The sequence below is a fragment of the Heterostelium album genome (genome assembly GCF_000004825.1).
Source record: "Heterostelium album PN500 unplaced genomic scaffold PPL_contig15, whole genome shotgun sequence".
In the NCBI taxonomy this organism is placed as follows: Eukaryota; Evosea; class Eumycetozoa; order Acytosteliales; family Acytosteliaceae; genus Heterostelium; species Heterostelium album.
Window position 1 is genome coordinate 327,940 of NW_008805092.1, and position 15,805 is coordinate 343,744.

The following is a 15,805-nucleotide window of genomic DNA, read 5'->3' on the forward strand; positions in this document are numbered from 1 at the left end:
TTATTATTATTATTATTATACCGTTATAATATTTAATACAGAGTTTAAATTTGATTCTTTTTCTTTAATTTCTCATTAATTATTTCATATATTTTATTATGACCAAACAAATAAATTTTTATTTATCTCATTTTTGTCATCCCACATATAACAAAAAAAAAAAACACCTATTGTAATTTAGTGTAGATAAAATGAGATACAATAAAAAGTTTGAATTTGAATTGATTTGGTTCTGGTCATTAATTGTTAGATATTTTTATTTATTGTTTATTGTTTTGGTATTATCACCTCAATGTATCTCTTAAGAGATATATCTAGTCTTTTTAATTTTTTATCATAGTATTCATCCATTCGTAGATAGGATTAGTCTTCGTCTTCAATTTATATCATGGAATCTTGTCTATATCATTTGGTAAATTAAAAATAAAAAAATAAGAATCATAATTTAATAAATAAGGTAATTTCAACGATTTTCACATACAGTTTAACACAATATAATTTTATTTATTTATCTATAAGATATACTACATCTAACTTCACCTTTTCCATATAACTTCTTTCTTTTCCTTCTCCATATGATATAGTTCTTTTGTTATTATCATTTATTGTATAATCATCTTCACACATTACAAGTGCTCGGTTGTTGGAATCGTAGTTCCAAGATACCAATCAACTGACTACTGCCAACCGACAAATTAACAAGATTATATAAGCACAACAAAAACTTAATAAACATTCATTATATTTTACAAAAACCTTTAAACACATAACTATTATTTAAGACTAAAGGTTATATTTGAGTGATAAGAAAATGAATAATGAATGTTTGCAATCGTGCAAGTTTATTTATATAGTTGTTGTTGGTAGATCTATCTAGATCTAGTTAATCTATAACTTAAATATAAATTAGTCCTATATCATATATCTGTAGTTGTATGCTGTAATTGGTAACGAGCATCTCTTACAATTATTTATTATAACATCATTATTTAAATACTACACTATGTCACTACTACGACAGTTTAATGGTGTTTCCAACATCTGTGCACTTTCACAACTCTACCTTTATAATATCTTTTATCAAATGTGGTGCAAGTTGAAATGTTTAGCTCTCGAAGATTGAGTTTGGTAGCTTTTGGTGCACCCATTGTGCAAATAAGAATATATATTAGACAAAGGTATGTAAAAATATAAATTTTATATTTTCTGAAATATTTATTAAACATATTTATTCTAAAGTTATAATTAAGTGGTCAACATTGTTAAAAAAATTATTATTGGTGGATGGGTTATTAATATTAATATGATAATTTCAATCATCTTAGGATGAATAGGCCATCCATCAATAATAATTTAAGTGTTTATGTCGAATGGAATCTACAAAAAGTGCAAAGATAGATAGATCCTATCATAGAAGTCAAATAAATAAAAATGATCTTTATTTCATTTTAAATTCATTCTATTTTAAGTTTATTTTATTTATTAGAGTAAATTAATTTACCAACCAAGAAAGTTGGCTATTTTAAATTACAAAGTGTTAGAATCATCGACAGATTTTTTAGATTTTATTTTTTTAGATAAAAAAGAAAATTAATTCTCAAAAAAACTGATCAGATGTTTATTTATAAAACTTTAATTAATAATATTGACATCCAATAGTTCTTTTATGTCATTTACTTTATTATTAGTAGTATTATTATTTAGTTGTGTTTGTGCACAGAACAATAGTACGGTTGTTATTACACTGTTCGTAGATGCAACCAGTCAGTTTAATATTACAGACTGTGGCACTGTTGAAAGTCCTTGTCCATCAATGACCGATGCATTCACACTCTACAGCAATAATGCTCAGTATTCTAGTAGCAATACATCGCTTGTCATTCAGCTGTTTGCCGGTACTTATAGTGGTGCCAACAATCAACTTAACCTCTTTGGCTACAATGTAACCATTCAACCTTATAACAATGGTAATGTGACTGTCGACGGTCAGAATACAAGTGGTTTCTTAACAATCAACAATATCAACCGAAACAACAACGTTACAACAAACAACAACGTTACAACAAACAACAACGTTACAACAAACAACAACCCAATTACAACCGTAGTGAATATCGAGAGCATAAACTTTATCAACCTTAACAGTAGTGTGAATGGCGGCTTTGGTTCTCTTGTATATGTGAATACTTCACAGTCGTTGGTCAACCTGAATCTCACTGGCTGCAATGTATCAAACTCGCTACATGCCATCTCCACACGTAATTGGAACAGTACTAATCTGAACAATACTTTGTCAATCACCAACTGTATTTTCCAATTGAGTACCGATGTCTTGAACATCAATGGTCCATTCAACGCGACTGTTACCAACTCTCAATTCTTAAACAATACCATTGCGCTTTCAGTAAACAATGTAAACTCTCTCAATATCACGGGATCTCTGTTTGTTGGTAACAACGTCTCGACAATCTACGCCTATGCATCGCAATTGCAAATCTACTCTTCGGCACTAAGTGGTAATCAAGCCAACAACGGTGCTGCCATCATGTTTATCTCTATGGATTCAATGTATACTATGCTCGTACAAAACTGTTCGTTCAGCAATAACACTGCCTATTTCAACGGAGGTGCTGTTGCCGCAATGACTTCGGTTGCCAACATCGGCATCTCCGAAAGCCAATTCAGCGATAATCGTGCACTTACGGGTGGTGGAGGGTCGTTCTACGGCGAGTCACTTAATAGCTACAGCATATTGACATCGACCTTCGACTCTAGCCACTCTACAATGGGTGCTGCATTCTGTCTCAACAACACTGCCGGTTCAATGAGTAATCTCTACATAACAAAATCAAACGAATACTCGACATTCAACGAAACACATCAAGGCGGAGCCATCTATACCTACGGATCAACACTCGATCTTAATATTGTTACATTTATCAATAACACAGCCAACAAAGGAGGTAGTATCTTTTGTTCGAAATCAACGATTAAACTCGACAACTGTACATTCGTCAACAACACAGACTTTACACATACCAAAAACGAGGTCGACAACATATTCTGTGACAGCAACGAATGCACTCTCCAGACCAACGGGTCATCCGAGCACTTCTGTAAAGCAGTGCCAATTATCACACCTAAATCACTACCTGTCGGTGTAATCATTGGAATTGTGATAGGATGTGTTTTAGGTTCATTCTTAATCATTCTCGTAGTTTTGTTAGTATTAAAGAGAGGTTCAAGTTCCCAATTTGAACCACTTTTAAGAAAGAATATTAATAAAACTGTTTAGTCATTTTTTTGTATATATAATCTATTAAAAAAAAAAAAACTATATCTCAACCTTTTTTTTCTAATATAATAGGTAATAGCCTAATTAACTGATCGGAATACCAAATTTTGAAATGAGAATCGATACATTAAAATTGAAAAAAACTAAGAACATTCAAACCATAACTACATTTAATGATTAAAATAGACAGCAATAAATTTATCGATTTGATCAAAGATCAACAAGATCTCATTGCAGCAATCAAATCAATTCTCAATAATGAAAACCTCCTGAGATCTGTCCACATTCAATTTATCTTTTGTTTTTCGCAAAAAAAAAAACGAATCATGCTAAATATTCATTCTGCTTGCAAATGTTATTATTTTATTATTTTTGAAGAAAGAACAAAGAACATTCCAACCATAACCAAATGATTGTTTTAAATTAAACAGCAATATAAGTAATCGATTTGATCAAAGATCAACAAGATCTCATCACAGCAATCAAATTAATTCTCAATAATGAAAACCTCCTGAGATCTGTCCACATTCTATATCTATTACTTATCTTTTGTTTTTCTCAAAAAAAAAAAAAATCCTTAAGGATAAATCAAGCATGAAAGTAGACCGGTGGAATATTAATCAAAATTACAAACGATCAAATGAGCGGTACAACCCTCCTTCTCCAATTTTATATACCTCTTTTCGTAGCTATAAGCTACCTTTCAATCACTTTAAATAAAACATGTATACTACATTAGTATTATTAAAAAAAAAAAATCCACAAATAAAAATCAAATCATATTATATTTCTTTTCTTCATAAAGGTTTCTTAAAATAATCATATTCTTTATTGAATTTGGCAACCACTTGATGATGAAGTAGTTACTTTTTGATTTGGTTTGCTTCTTGACTCTATTTTCTTGACTAATGAGCTATTAAACATTGATTGATTGAAAATTGTTGAAATGAAATTGATTCTGTTGGTTGTTCCAAACATTAAATAGTATTTACTATCTAATTTCCTCACTTGACAGTCGATATTGTCTGATACAGATTTGATACTGTTGGTAAAGTTGATATTGGTGAGTGTTGTTGGAATGTATGGAAAGTTGGTTGCATCAAACACTGTGTTTAGTGTTCGAATTGATTCCGGTATCTTTACACCTCTCTTCAAGTTCAGTATACAGTCATTAATAAATGTTATACACTCCAGAGATCTAGTGTTTGACGTTTTCGAATTGCCTGGAATATGTAGATCGTTTAGAGTCTGGTTATAAACAACGATCTCTTTAATGGAATCTGGGAGTGAACGGCTCGATTTGAATTCTATTTGCTTGCAATATTTGAAGTCAAGAATTTCAATGCCAGCTGGAAGATCTCCTTCGTTGAAAACTCTTTTGTAGTAGTTTGATAAACAGAGTTTCTTGGCTTGAACATTGGTTGGAATTGGTTTGGTATCTCCATGAGCACTGAGTGTCAACTCTTTAAAGTGGTATTGTCTATCCGATGGAAAGATTGTGTCGAATTGATAGTAACTTGATCCGGTATAGAATGTTTCCACCGAATTTGGAAGTGCTCCATTCAATCTGTATACTGGATATACATTGTGATGCGAATCATACTCTGGATTGCCAATAATCACTGTCTCGATTCCTTCTGGAATCGTACTTAGATCCAACTCTTTAACTGTATAATCATATACATCGTCGGCAACATCTTGGTCTTCATCCTCGTCAGCAACATTCACCAGATGTTTAAGATTTGGTAGGTTTCCAATGTGCGGAATCCATCGATATGGCATATGGATGATGGTGTGTAAGGAATCTGGCAACATTCCATCGATGAATGCTCTATTATATTCACTGTACTCTAGGATCTCTAAATTTGGTGGGAACAAATTGGTATGTGGATCATGAGAGTAACAACCAACACTCAGATACTTTAGAGTCGATGGAAATACATTGGCAGAGTTTTCAATTGTCTCGTTAAAAATCGAGCCTAAAACAAGCTTCTCCAGACCTTCGAGAAATACACCTTTGTGGATGGGTCTACTAAAGTAATAGCCAAAAGCAATCTCTTTCAAAGTAGAAGGGAAACAACCAACAGACAAAGATTCATTGAATTGATTGTCGAATGTCAATTTGACAAGTCGTGGTGGAAGTTGGTGCACAACTGTATTACATCCATCGAGTTGTGTAACATTTGATTGTGACAATATCTTATACAAATGTTTGGAATCATCTTGATTCAACTTATTAAATACATTTAATACAACATTGGTAACATTACTTGGTATCTTATCAATTGTGTTCAATAATTCTTAAGTTAAGTAAATAATGTTATGTTAGTTTTAGTTGTTAAACATTGTTTGATTGAATTGATAAAGTTTAGTTGGTTACTTACTGTAATCTATAAAATAATCAAATTCAATGATTGGATTCTTTATTCTATCGTAATAATGACTTCTTTGATACTCATCGAGATCACCAATATAAAGAATACAGTTATTCTTGTTGTTATTGTTGAATTCTAATGATTTGATATAGATTGATTTGTATGATTTCGTAAAGAATAATGGCGAGCTATAATCATCATCATTTAGATAACGTTGTTTAATATGATTATCAATGTTGAACAACAGATATCTATCTCTTTCATCGAACCATCGTTTACAGACCAAACTAAAACAGATTCTGTCAATGTTGTCTCTTAATTCATTGGTGATTCTCGTTAATAATGTATGTGGTAATTGTACAAATAAATTTATATTATTGCTGCTATTAACTACCATGATCTTTTAAACTAAACACAATATGAGTGTTAAATAAGCAAAATATCTATTGCAAAGTTGCATGTTGCTTATGAAAAATAAATAAGGTCGACCAAAATTTGATAGTTTTGTATTTTTTACGAGAATACGAGCTTCATTCTTTTTTATTTCTATTTTTCTGAATCCTTTGAATACCATCTTTTCCTAAAGAGTATATTTGATGGTATTCAATACATTGTGGAAAATCTATTAACAATATTCTTTTGCAAACGTTCACTGATATTATTTTTTTGTAAAATCGATGCAATGTTTATTCTTTCGAAAGTTCGTCAAGAGAAAAGAGAAAATGTTATTCTTACCTTTTTTTTTTTTTTTCTTTTAAAAGAATTAGAAAAAACAAAGAACATTCAAACCGTAATTACATTTAATCATTAAACAAACAACAATAAATTAATCTATTGGATCAATGATCAACAAGATCTCATTGCAGCAATCAAATCAATTCTCAATAATGAAAACCTCCTGAGATCTGTCCTCATACATTCTTTTATCTTTTGTTTTTCCCAAAAAAAAAGCAGGCTCATATGAACCTTTTTTGTGTTGGAAGCTAGAAAGACAATCATAGTAACTGAGCTGTCTTCTAAGAAAGAACAGCTGAACAAAAGTTATTGAGACAACAATATTATCCTTTTAATACTAATATTTGTGTAAAAATACAAAAAAAAAAAAAAAATTTTGTTGACCACAATAAAAAAATAAAAATTAATTTTAAACGTCCCAAGAATTAGTATCCCCATGCAAAAATGATATATTTAATTCCAAAAAATGTTTTATTAAACTTTATATAATCTAATCTCTCAAGCTAAAGCTTTAAGATTGAGGCAATGACATAAAGAAGGCACTTAAAATGATAAAAGTAACAATGATTTGGACAACCACAGAAAGCGGAGGCAAAAAGTTGACCTTTTTCTTTTTCTTTGAGCCAGACACTTGGGATGATAAAGATGATGGATGATTACTGCTACCCATCTTTTTAGTTTTGACGGGTGCTTCATCAACCTCTGAAATCTCTGAAACGCTATATTCGGACTCGTCATCTTCATCTTCTTCGTCGTCTCCATACTCCTCTTCTTCATCTTCTTCGTAATCGTTGTCGTAACTGCTGCTGTTGTTGTAGGTGGTAGTCGATGCCACTGCAGTTGTTGTTGTTGAGCTGCTCTTGCTGCTGGCTCTTCTATTGCGCATGCTTGCACCGCTTCCCTTGCTGGTGCCACGCTTGTACGATGATGATTGCGACGATGAAGTTGCTACTGCTGCTGAAGGAGTGTTGTTGGAGTGTTGACCGTTGCTGCTGCTGCTGATATTGGTGCTACTGCTGTTGTTGTTGCTATTGTTATTATTATTTGCGTGTTGTTGGATACTATTGATAGAGTGGTTGCTGCTGATCGGAACAGAGTTTAGAGAGCTCTTTGGAGAGATTGGCTTTGTTTTCCTCACATGGAAATCATTCGATGGTGAAATGATTGTAGGAAGTCCGAGTGATTGCAAGTTCTTCTTGATACGGTCGGTAAGATAGGTCCTGGTTGCACTCGATTTCAATGTTTGAATTGCAAGCTTTGCTTCGGACTCGGTGTCGTAGGTGATATAAATGTATTGATCCTCCAAAAACTCTTGTATCTTTACAATTTTACCAAACTCTCTAAACAATGATATGAGATGATATATTCTCTGTTTTTTAAAGTTTTCTTTTTCAGTATATATCTAAATAAATAATAGATAAATGAAGATTAGTATATAGATTCAAAGTAATTAGCTAATTATAAATAACATACATCTAAATCTCCTAAAGAGATTCCACCAACATAAATTCTGGTGTTTGAATCTTGGTCGATAATATTCTTTGTAATAACTGGAATTCCATGAAAACTATTACCATTAATTAGATCATTACTGGATGGTGAATAAATCTAAAAGAAAAAAAGAGTAAATGTAATTATTAATATTAGTTTGCGTAAAAGTTAAGTGTAAAGATTTAAAGACTAACTTACTTGATTGAATAAATCGTTGTGGAATGATGAAAATATTGGGGAACTATATAATTCATCTGATTCCTTACTCAATTTCTCCTCGTGGTAATGATTAGATAGTAATGATTCGACGGCTACACTAGTGTTATTATTTGTAAACGGATCCTGTTGTTGTTGTTGTTTCTTAGTGATGGTACTGAAATGATATTTTCCTTCAAGCTTTGGGTCTAAAGGATGTCCACCAAGAAGGTCAGGTGGTGGTGCTGTGATTCCTCTGGTCGCCGAGGATAAAGCAGCTGCAGTATCAAGATAGTCATGATGATGATGCTGTTGTTGTTGTTGATTCAACTCATTTCCGCTGCCATGAGTATCGATCATCTCGCCCGGTGTCAAATGATGATCTTCTTCCTCCTCGATAGAACCACCCAACTCTTGTTCCTCGAAATCACCCTCAAACTCTGTGAAACGCATTAAATCTTTTTCAACATTATTTGTTGATTGTTGTTGTTGTTGTTGAGTTGGAATAGGTGATCTTGCAGATGCTGAAGATGACTCTAACAATGTAAAGGATGAAGGTGAAAGTCTTTCATTGTTACTATTGACGGTAGTAGTGTTGGTTGTGATAGTGGAAGGTGATTTGTTGTTAGAAGTTCTTGATGGTTGTGGATCATCAAAGTGAAGAATTCTATTGAGATTGTCTTCGATCATCAACTTGTGTGGCGATGTAGTGGATTCTTTCTCCTCAGGCTCTTCAACCTCATCCTCTTCGGCACTACTGTAGACCGTATTGAACAGATTGTTATTTCTCTCAATACCATTGGAGTCTTTTAGTTGATAGATATTAGGTTTACCTCCATTGTTAGTTGATTGTTGTTTGTTTTGTTGAGTAGTTGTTGTTGGTGATTGTTGTTGTTGTTGGAAAACAGGTGATTTGACTAGAGGGGATTGTGGATGATGAGTGTTGTTGTTGTTGTTGTTGTTGTTTGGAGATGATTGTTGTTGTTTTTGTGGAGGTGGAGAACTAAATTCTGGAGGAATTGGCATATCCATTGACGAACCCAATATGTTAGAATCAAATGGTACAGACTATAATATAATAATAAAGTAGTAATATTAGTTTCAATATTATTATGATTGAATTAAAAAAAAAAAAAAAAAAAGAAATATCTTACAGTGGCGGTTACTCTGTATGGCTCAATGTCTAACAACTGTCTTTTGAATGCACAGTGATGTACGAACTCCTTTACAAGAATAGGAATACCCAATGTAATTGCTTGTTGAACTTTGGCTGTATTATCTATGAATCCTTGTTGTGTTGTAATCAAATGTGTTGACTGTTTCGTATATATTATTAGTAACTAGTAATATAGGTATTTAATAATAACAATAACAAAAAACTACATACTTTTGGACTACATGAATAACAACTCTTACCACCATTACGCTTGATGATCTTAACTAGGTCCATTTTTCTCTTCAAGTTGATAGAGAGATCGATTACGAATGCAAATCCTTCGAATATATTCGATACCATTTGATTTAACTCTCCATTATCGCCACCAGGTGATTGTAGTGAAGCTTCTGTTAGACCTGGTGGTGCTGAGATGCTCGATGATGTTTGTTGTTGTTGTTGTTGTTGTGGTTGAATTTGCGATTGTTGTGGAGTTGGTTTAGCTGTTGCTGCCGATGCTGCTGCTGGTTGTTTAATATTCTTTTTAGCAGCTGGTTGTTGTTGTTGTTGCTTATTTGAAGGATCAGTTGTTGTTGTTGTCAACAGAGCAGTACTACTACCACTACTACTTGACAATGATGTTGTTGATTCGGTTGAAGAAGAGAGTAGGTTATCAACGACACTACTACTATTGTTATTCAACGTAATGAAATCTATCGACGATGACAATCTACCGTTTGCTTCATGAGTGAATTCACCCTCTGCTGTAGGAGGTATGTTATCGTTGGTTGTTGTTGTTTTTTTTGTTGGTGGTGGTGGTGTTGGTTGTTTTGAATTTGCATTTGCATTTTCTTTTGCATTTGCATTTGCACCAGCATCGTCAGCAGCGTCATCTTGGAGGTGGTGGTCGTGGTCGGATTTGGTGTTATTTTCATTTCCACCACAACCAGTGGAAATAGGTGGATCTGTTAACTGGATAGGTTTATCAATCGTCGATGTAACATTATTTGAAGTGACCATCTCTGATGTTGATTCCATTGGTATTATTGTTTTTATTAAACAAACAAATAAAATTAAAAAGGAATATAGAGAACGAGAATATGATATAGATCTATCAAAAAGGAAAGGAAAGGTAATATATATATAAAAATAATGAAAGTAGGAAATAATAACTAATTAAGAATTAATTAACTAATATAATCTACCTCGATTGGAAAAGAAAGTTTAAAATTTAAATTGAATTCGACTAACGATGATAAAGATTTGTTTGTTTTTTTTTATTCTATTAATATATGTTGATAATGATATTTATTTTATTTATTTTGTTATTGTCTGAAATAGATTTAAAAGTCTACTCGAAATTTGAAACATAATAAAGTAATTGTTTTTGAATGGTATGGATGTGATTGTTCAATTAAAATGAAAGAATAAATATTGAAATTATTAGTTTATATCGATAAAAATATAAATAATAACTCTAATTATTTAATCAAATTTTTTTTTTGTTTTTATTTGTTTGCGTTGTCAAGTGATATTGAATTGATGTAGATGACTGTATTGTGGCTGAACACACACAAACAAACAAAAAAGTACGTTAAAAAAAAAAAAATAAAAGAAAAACTGGTATGGTTTTTAAAAAAGTGGTGAGAGCAGTAAAAAAAAATTAAAATTTATAAAATTGGGTTGATTTTTTTCTATTAAAATTTTAAAAATGTAGATTTATAAAAATCAATAGAATAAGTTAAAGTTGATTATAAAAGGATCTTGGATTGATTAGAATAAATATTTTATTATATAAATTCCACAAAATTTTACTTTACTATTTTGATAATATATTGAATGTAAATGAATGCGTATATTTTTATTTTTGGTTTGTGAAATTTGAAACTGACTGGATTTTCTTTATTTTTTAAAATACAAAAATGAAAGTTATTTATATATAAATAGTATCTATTTATTTGTTGGAGTACAAAATGAAAGTAAAAGAAAATGAGGATGTTTGTATTTTTTTAAATTTTTGTTAAACAAAAAGGTAGAGATTTTTCTAAAAAAAAAAAGAAAAGACCTTGGAATGATCATTCAAAGTAAGAAAACTGATAGAGAGGTGATTTGCGACTTTTAAGGAGCACAATTGTGTTAAAAAAATCAAAAAGTCATCCGATATTTTGAGGTGTTCGTGTCATCTTCATTCCGAATGTTAATTTTACCACAAAGTTTAAAAATGAATTTTGTTTTTTTTTTGGCTCTACATTTTTTTTTTTTTGATTTGAATAGCCGATGAGACTAGTTCAAAAAAATAAATATTTTTTTATTATTAAATAGTAGATAAATAAATCAAATGTGTGTAATGATATTTAAATTAAAATTGATAAAACAATTATTGTTAGGAGAATGATTGGTGATGAGGATGATGGTGGTGATTGGTTGATTGAACAATCGGCGACGTTGAGCTAATGAGACATCCAGAGTATTCTGCGATAGTGAATCGATAGGTTCCTTTGGGTAGGTTGGTGATGTTAGCTGTGTTGCCGGTGGCGGAACCAACCAATGTTTCGACTCCATCCATGGTAACATTATAGAGTTTGAATTTAAGTTGTCCTTGAAGCTCTGTGTGGTAGCATTGATACTTGCTGATTGGCAACCATTCAATGTCACTTTGTGGTCAATTCGGTTGGATGCGATCGAGAACACCTGTTGTTGTCGTGAGAATTGTCTGTACAATCCTGTTTCATTTACAAAGGATTTGACAGAGTGGTTACCAATTGGCAATGAAACCGTCGCTGAATTACTGCTAATGCCATCGACGTAGTAGATGACATTGTCAGCTTTCTTTGTGTTGAGCAATGTTGAGAATGTAGCTGTACCGTTTAGTCCGGCGGAACATTGGTTCACTGTTGAGAAAGTTACCTCTGGAGTGTTGTTTCCAATGCCAATGTCCACACTGCTACTGCAAGTTGGTCCGGCAATATAGACAGCTTTAAGTCTATATTGTCCATTGGTGAGATTGGTCCATTTTCCATTGGTTGATTGTGGATAGGTACTGTTTGTTCTTACACTATAGAGTGTATAGGAATATGCTGAATCTTGGTGTTATTTCACCATCTCCACTTCCAATGCATGACTCTGGTGTAGTCGAATATCAGTGGTACACCATTTACTTGAATATTCGATAGGATTCCATTATAGTTTAGAGTGACTGATCCGCTTGTTGTACAAGTTGGGTAAGTGCTGATGGTATAACTGATATTCGATGAAATCGTTGGAATTAGGAAGTTATAACTAGCTGCATTCTGAGGGTTGATTTGTAACATAAATGCTGATGGTTTACCAGGTTGTGGAAACTGAAGCTATAGTATACTGAAGCGAAGGAGTTGGGAATACATTGGGAGAAGTCTGATTGACTTCGTTACCCTTGTTACCAAACAATCGGATGGAACTGAATTTTTCTGGATTCACAATTGTTATGGTGGGGTTTGTCCAACCGTGACCGCCTGAGAAATGGTATATTGTGGTAACAAAGAATTCTGTGCTTGAAGTCTCAAGGAATGGCTTGATTGGAGCTTGAAAATGTAAGATTGTATTCAGCGTCGGAACACTTTGGAATCTCCACTGCCAACAAGCTGCATCGTAAAAGTGTCACCGTTGGCCATACCAGCAATTGGATTGATAGTGGCGTTGGTGAAGAGACATAATGGTTGGGTAATATCTACTTTTGGAAATGTGTTGATTGTAATGGTGCCTGTGTAATTACAAAGTTGACCACTGTAGTCCATGTAGGTGTAGTAGAGATCGTAAATGTCATTCTCAAAATATCTGAAACGAATCTTATCAAAGAAGAATATCTTTTGAGGTATGGCACCAGTGTTTCTACCAATAGCACCAAGATCCACAACAGCTTTACTTGGTCACATGTTTATAAAAAAAGAAAAATATAAATATTGTTACTATAAATACATTTTCAACAAAAGTATTTGAATAAAAATATATTTATAAAAAACAATATATTTATACGTAAAAAACATGTTTATAAAAAAACAAAGTGTTGTTCCAAAACAAGAAGCGCAATTAATCAGTGCGTACATTTTTTATCAAATAAAAAACAGGAACCTTTGGAAACAAAAAAAAAATAATAAAAAAAAGATAGTAATTTTGATCAAAATTTTGATCGACTTTGCGCAAAAACGCAGCTACGCATCAAAATTGATTAATAAATAAACAAATATTTGTTTTATTTTATTTTTTTCTTAAAATTTATTAAGTTATTCAGTTTAAAGAAAAAAAATCAATAATTAATAAATAGTATTAAATTAATTTAAACAAAAATTACCAGATAGCAGTAGTTAATTGAATAGATGACATTTAGATCTGTAGATTATTGTTATAAACGATAGGTTCTTCTTTTTTTTGTGTGATCCTGGATGAATTTTTCATAGGAACGAAATGTCATTGTTTGCCTCCCTACTTGAAAAGCTCGCCGTTCCTTTCACACAATTTCATCTTTTGGATTGAGTAAATCTATAGTTTTTGCACTACAGATTGAATGGAGAAAAATCATAGACATTGGTGATGAATGATTTTGGGTAAAGATTAACTATTATTAATATCATTGTTCATCGATCCAATCTAAAAAACCTTGTACATATACCAAAAAAATATTACTTAAAAAGATTTTTTCGTGGTTTTTTTTTGCCTTTTGAGCAAAACACACCCACTAAACGATTGTTGATCATCAAAAAAATAACAAATTTTGTCAACTATCAGATTTTTGTGAAAGTTCAACAAATAGTTTTCACAGTTTTGTTTTGTGGGAGGAAAAAACTTCATAAAAAAAAGACTACATTTTATTGATTTTGTATGCCCCAAAAATTGAAAAGTTAATCATGTTTGGATTGGAGATATAAAAACAAGGAGTGTTTGTTGTTCATTTTACCAAAAATAAAAATTCAAAAAACTTGCCTACCTGGCACATGATTGTTTGATTGGTTTCATTGTTGAGATAACGATATAAGCTAGTTTTAGTCTAAAAAGTAGCAAAGAGATTCCACATTCTTCAAACATTCCCCTCAACTTTCTTGACAACTCCCCCAAAAACAAAAAGAAAAAAATAGTTATTAAATTCCATAGAAAAATTTATCTATGAAAAAACTAGCTATTAATTCATATTTCTCTATTAATTAATTTATCATTATATTTATTATTTATAAATAGTTTGTAATTTGCTTAATTCTTATTTATCTATTATTATTATTATTATTCAAAAATCAAAAAAATCAAAAAATAAATAATGTTATCACTTGACCTAAATAAATTTGTAATTCATCAATGGGAGTGGGATGACTGTAGCAAATCCTACGATCTCCCGAACCCCAAATTTTTTTTGGGTTGGATTGTCTCTTCTAGTGTCAAAGATGAGAACCCCAAGATTGCACCATTAAAAAATGCAAGTTTTGGCTGTACCGATGTCAGTCAAATACAGATCTCCAACAAAAAAATAAAGAGATCCAAGAAACAAAAGAGAGATCCTACCGAAGAGGAGATTCTAGAGGATGCATCGATGATTATCCCCAAATCCTATGTTCTCGACATTGACACTCCATTGCCAGGTCAAACCAATTACTTTGAGATCCAGCTCTGTCTCTACAGAGTATTCAATCGCAAGTCTGCCCACAAACTAAAGAGCTTCTTTACCGACCCGACATCGACCTTCAGTCAACTCGACAGCAAGATCACCAACATGCATCAGGATAACCTCGACAAATTTATGAAAAAGTTTACCGATGTCGGTTCGGCAGTCTCCAAGATTCCAATGCCACCTGTAACCAACAGTCTTCAGGTGTTGAGCGTCGTGCCCGACATTATCCAACTCGGAGCCAACACCAAAGAGATGCTTACACTCCAGCCATTGCTCTGGGAGACAACAAGAGTTTGTGGTTCCATCAAGTGTATCTCGAACTCCAGTCCGAACGCCTCTATGATGAACATGATAAACGACGGTGCATCGACAATCTCGGCCCACACCACTAAGTCACATTTCTCCAATCATAGCAACGGTGAATACACCTACAATTTGGAATGGGGTTTCATTTCACAAAAGGACAACATAACTGAGCGTACTTCCAATTCAGTTTCCATTCCCTGGATGGTAAAGAAACGTTATACTGCATGTCCAAGACACAGTATGGTCAGACACAAAAAGAATGGATCCACCATCCTACAGTTCTCAGTCACCATGATTGACAACAATGCTCCAAATTCGAGACCAAAGTCACTGCCACTCCTGTCAGAGCCAAATCTACAAAAGATATTCGGAAACCCAAATGATTCCTTAAAAAAGAAATTACCATTAACACACCAATACTCACAAGAAGAAATGCATCTCTCTGAATTATCTATAAAGAAAGAACCATCTTCAAATGCATTACCAATTAAACAAAATAGTAATAACAATACAAATCAAAATAATCAAAATAACACCAACGTCGAATCAAATACACCAGCAGCAACAACTATACAATTTAATGATACACCTTTGATTCATTCAAATAGTAGTAGCAGTTGATC

General features: G+C 32.3%; 6 protein-coding genes across 6 annotated transcripts; 3 read left to right on the plus strand and 3 right to left on the minus strand.

Moving 5' to 3' along the window:
• Window positions 1-191: 191 nt before the first annotated feature.
• PPL_06327 (uncharacterized protein) lies at window positions 192-1,123 on the plus strand (the record flags this gene model as incomplete). The annotated part of the gene is made up of 3 exons (XM_020577187.1): window positions 192-208; window positions 341-398; window positions 932-1,123. The coding sequence occupies 3 exons, from the start codon at window positions 192-194 to the stop codon at window positions 1,121-1,123; spliced, it is 267 nt and encodes an 88-aa protein (XP_020432861.1).
• Window positions 1,124-1,370: 247 nt separating this feature from the next.
• On the plus strand, window positions 1,371-3,295 carry PPL_06328 (uncharacterized protein; the record flags this gene model as incomplete). Its single annotated transcript, XM_020577188.1, has 2 exons — window positions 1,371-1,468; window positions 1,705-3,295. 2 exons carry the CDS (start codon window positions 1,371-1,373, stop codon window positions 3,293-3,295), a joined length of 1,689 nt encoding a protein of 562 aa, XP_020432862.1.
• An 828-nt stretch (window positions 3,296-4,123) lies between these two features.
• On the minus strand, window positions 4,124-6,067 carry PPL_06329 (FNIP repeat-containing protein; the record flags this gene model as incomplete). Its single annotated transcript, XM_020577189.1, has 2 exons — window positions 4,124-5,595; window positions 5,680-6,067. The coding sequence occupies 2 exons, from the start codon at window positions 6,065-6,067 to the stop codon at window positions 4,124-4,126; spliced, it is 1,860 nt and encodes a 619-aa protein (XP_020432863.1).
• An 849-nt stretch (window positions 6,068-6,916) lies between these two features.
• Window positions 6,917-10,282, minus strand: numA (calmodulin-binding protein; the record flags this gene model as incomplete). Its single annotated transcript, XM_020577190.1, has 5 exons — window positions 6,917-7,807; window positions 7,879-8,013; window positions 8,095-9,159; window positions 9,246-9,407; window positions 9,479-10,282. 5 exons carry the CDS (start codon window positions 10,280-10,282, stop codon window positions 6,917-6,919), a joined length of 3,057 nt encoding a protein of 1,018 aa, XP_020432864.1.
• Window positions 10,283-11,627: 1,345 nt separating this feature from the next.
• On the minus strand, window positions 11,628-13,603 carry PPL_06331 (uncharacterized protein; the record flags this gene model as incomplete). The annotated part of the gene is made up of 5 exons (XM_020577191.1): window positions 11,628-11,851; window positions 11,872-12,299; window positions 12,344-12,591; window positions 12,841-13,144; window positions 13,572-13,603. The coding sequence occupies 5 exons, from the start codon at window positions 13,601-13,603 to the stop codon at window positions 11,628-11,630; spliced, it is 1,236 nt and encodes a 411-aa protein (XP_020432865.1).
• Window positions 13,604-14,682: 1,079 nt separating this feature from the next.
• On the plus strand, window positions 14,683-15,803 carry PPL_06332 (uncharacterized protein; the record flags this gene model as incomplete). Its single annotated transcript, XM_020577192.1, has 3 exons — window positions 14,683-14,709; window positions 14,742-15,184; window positions 15,290-15,803. The coding sequence occupies 3 exons, from the start codon at window positions 14,683-14,685 to the stop codon at window positions 15,801-15,803; spliced, it is 984 nt and encodes a 327-aa protein (XP_020432866.1).
• Window positions 15,804-15,805: the final 2 nt, after the last annotated feature.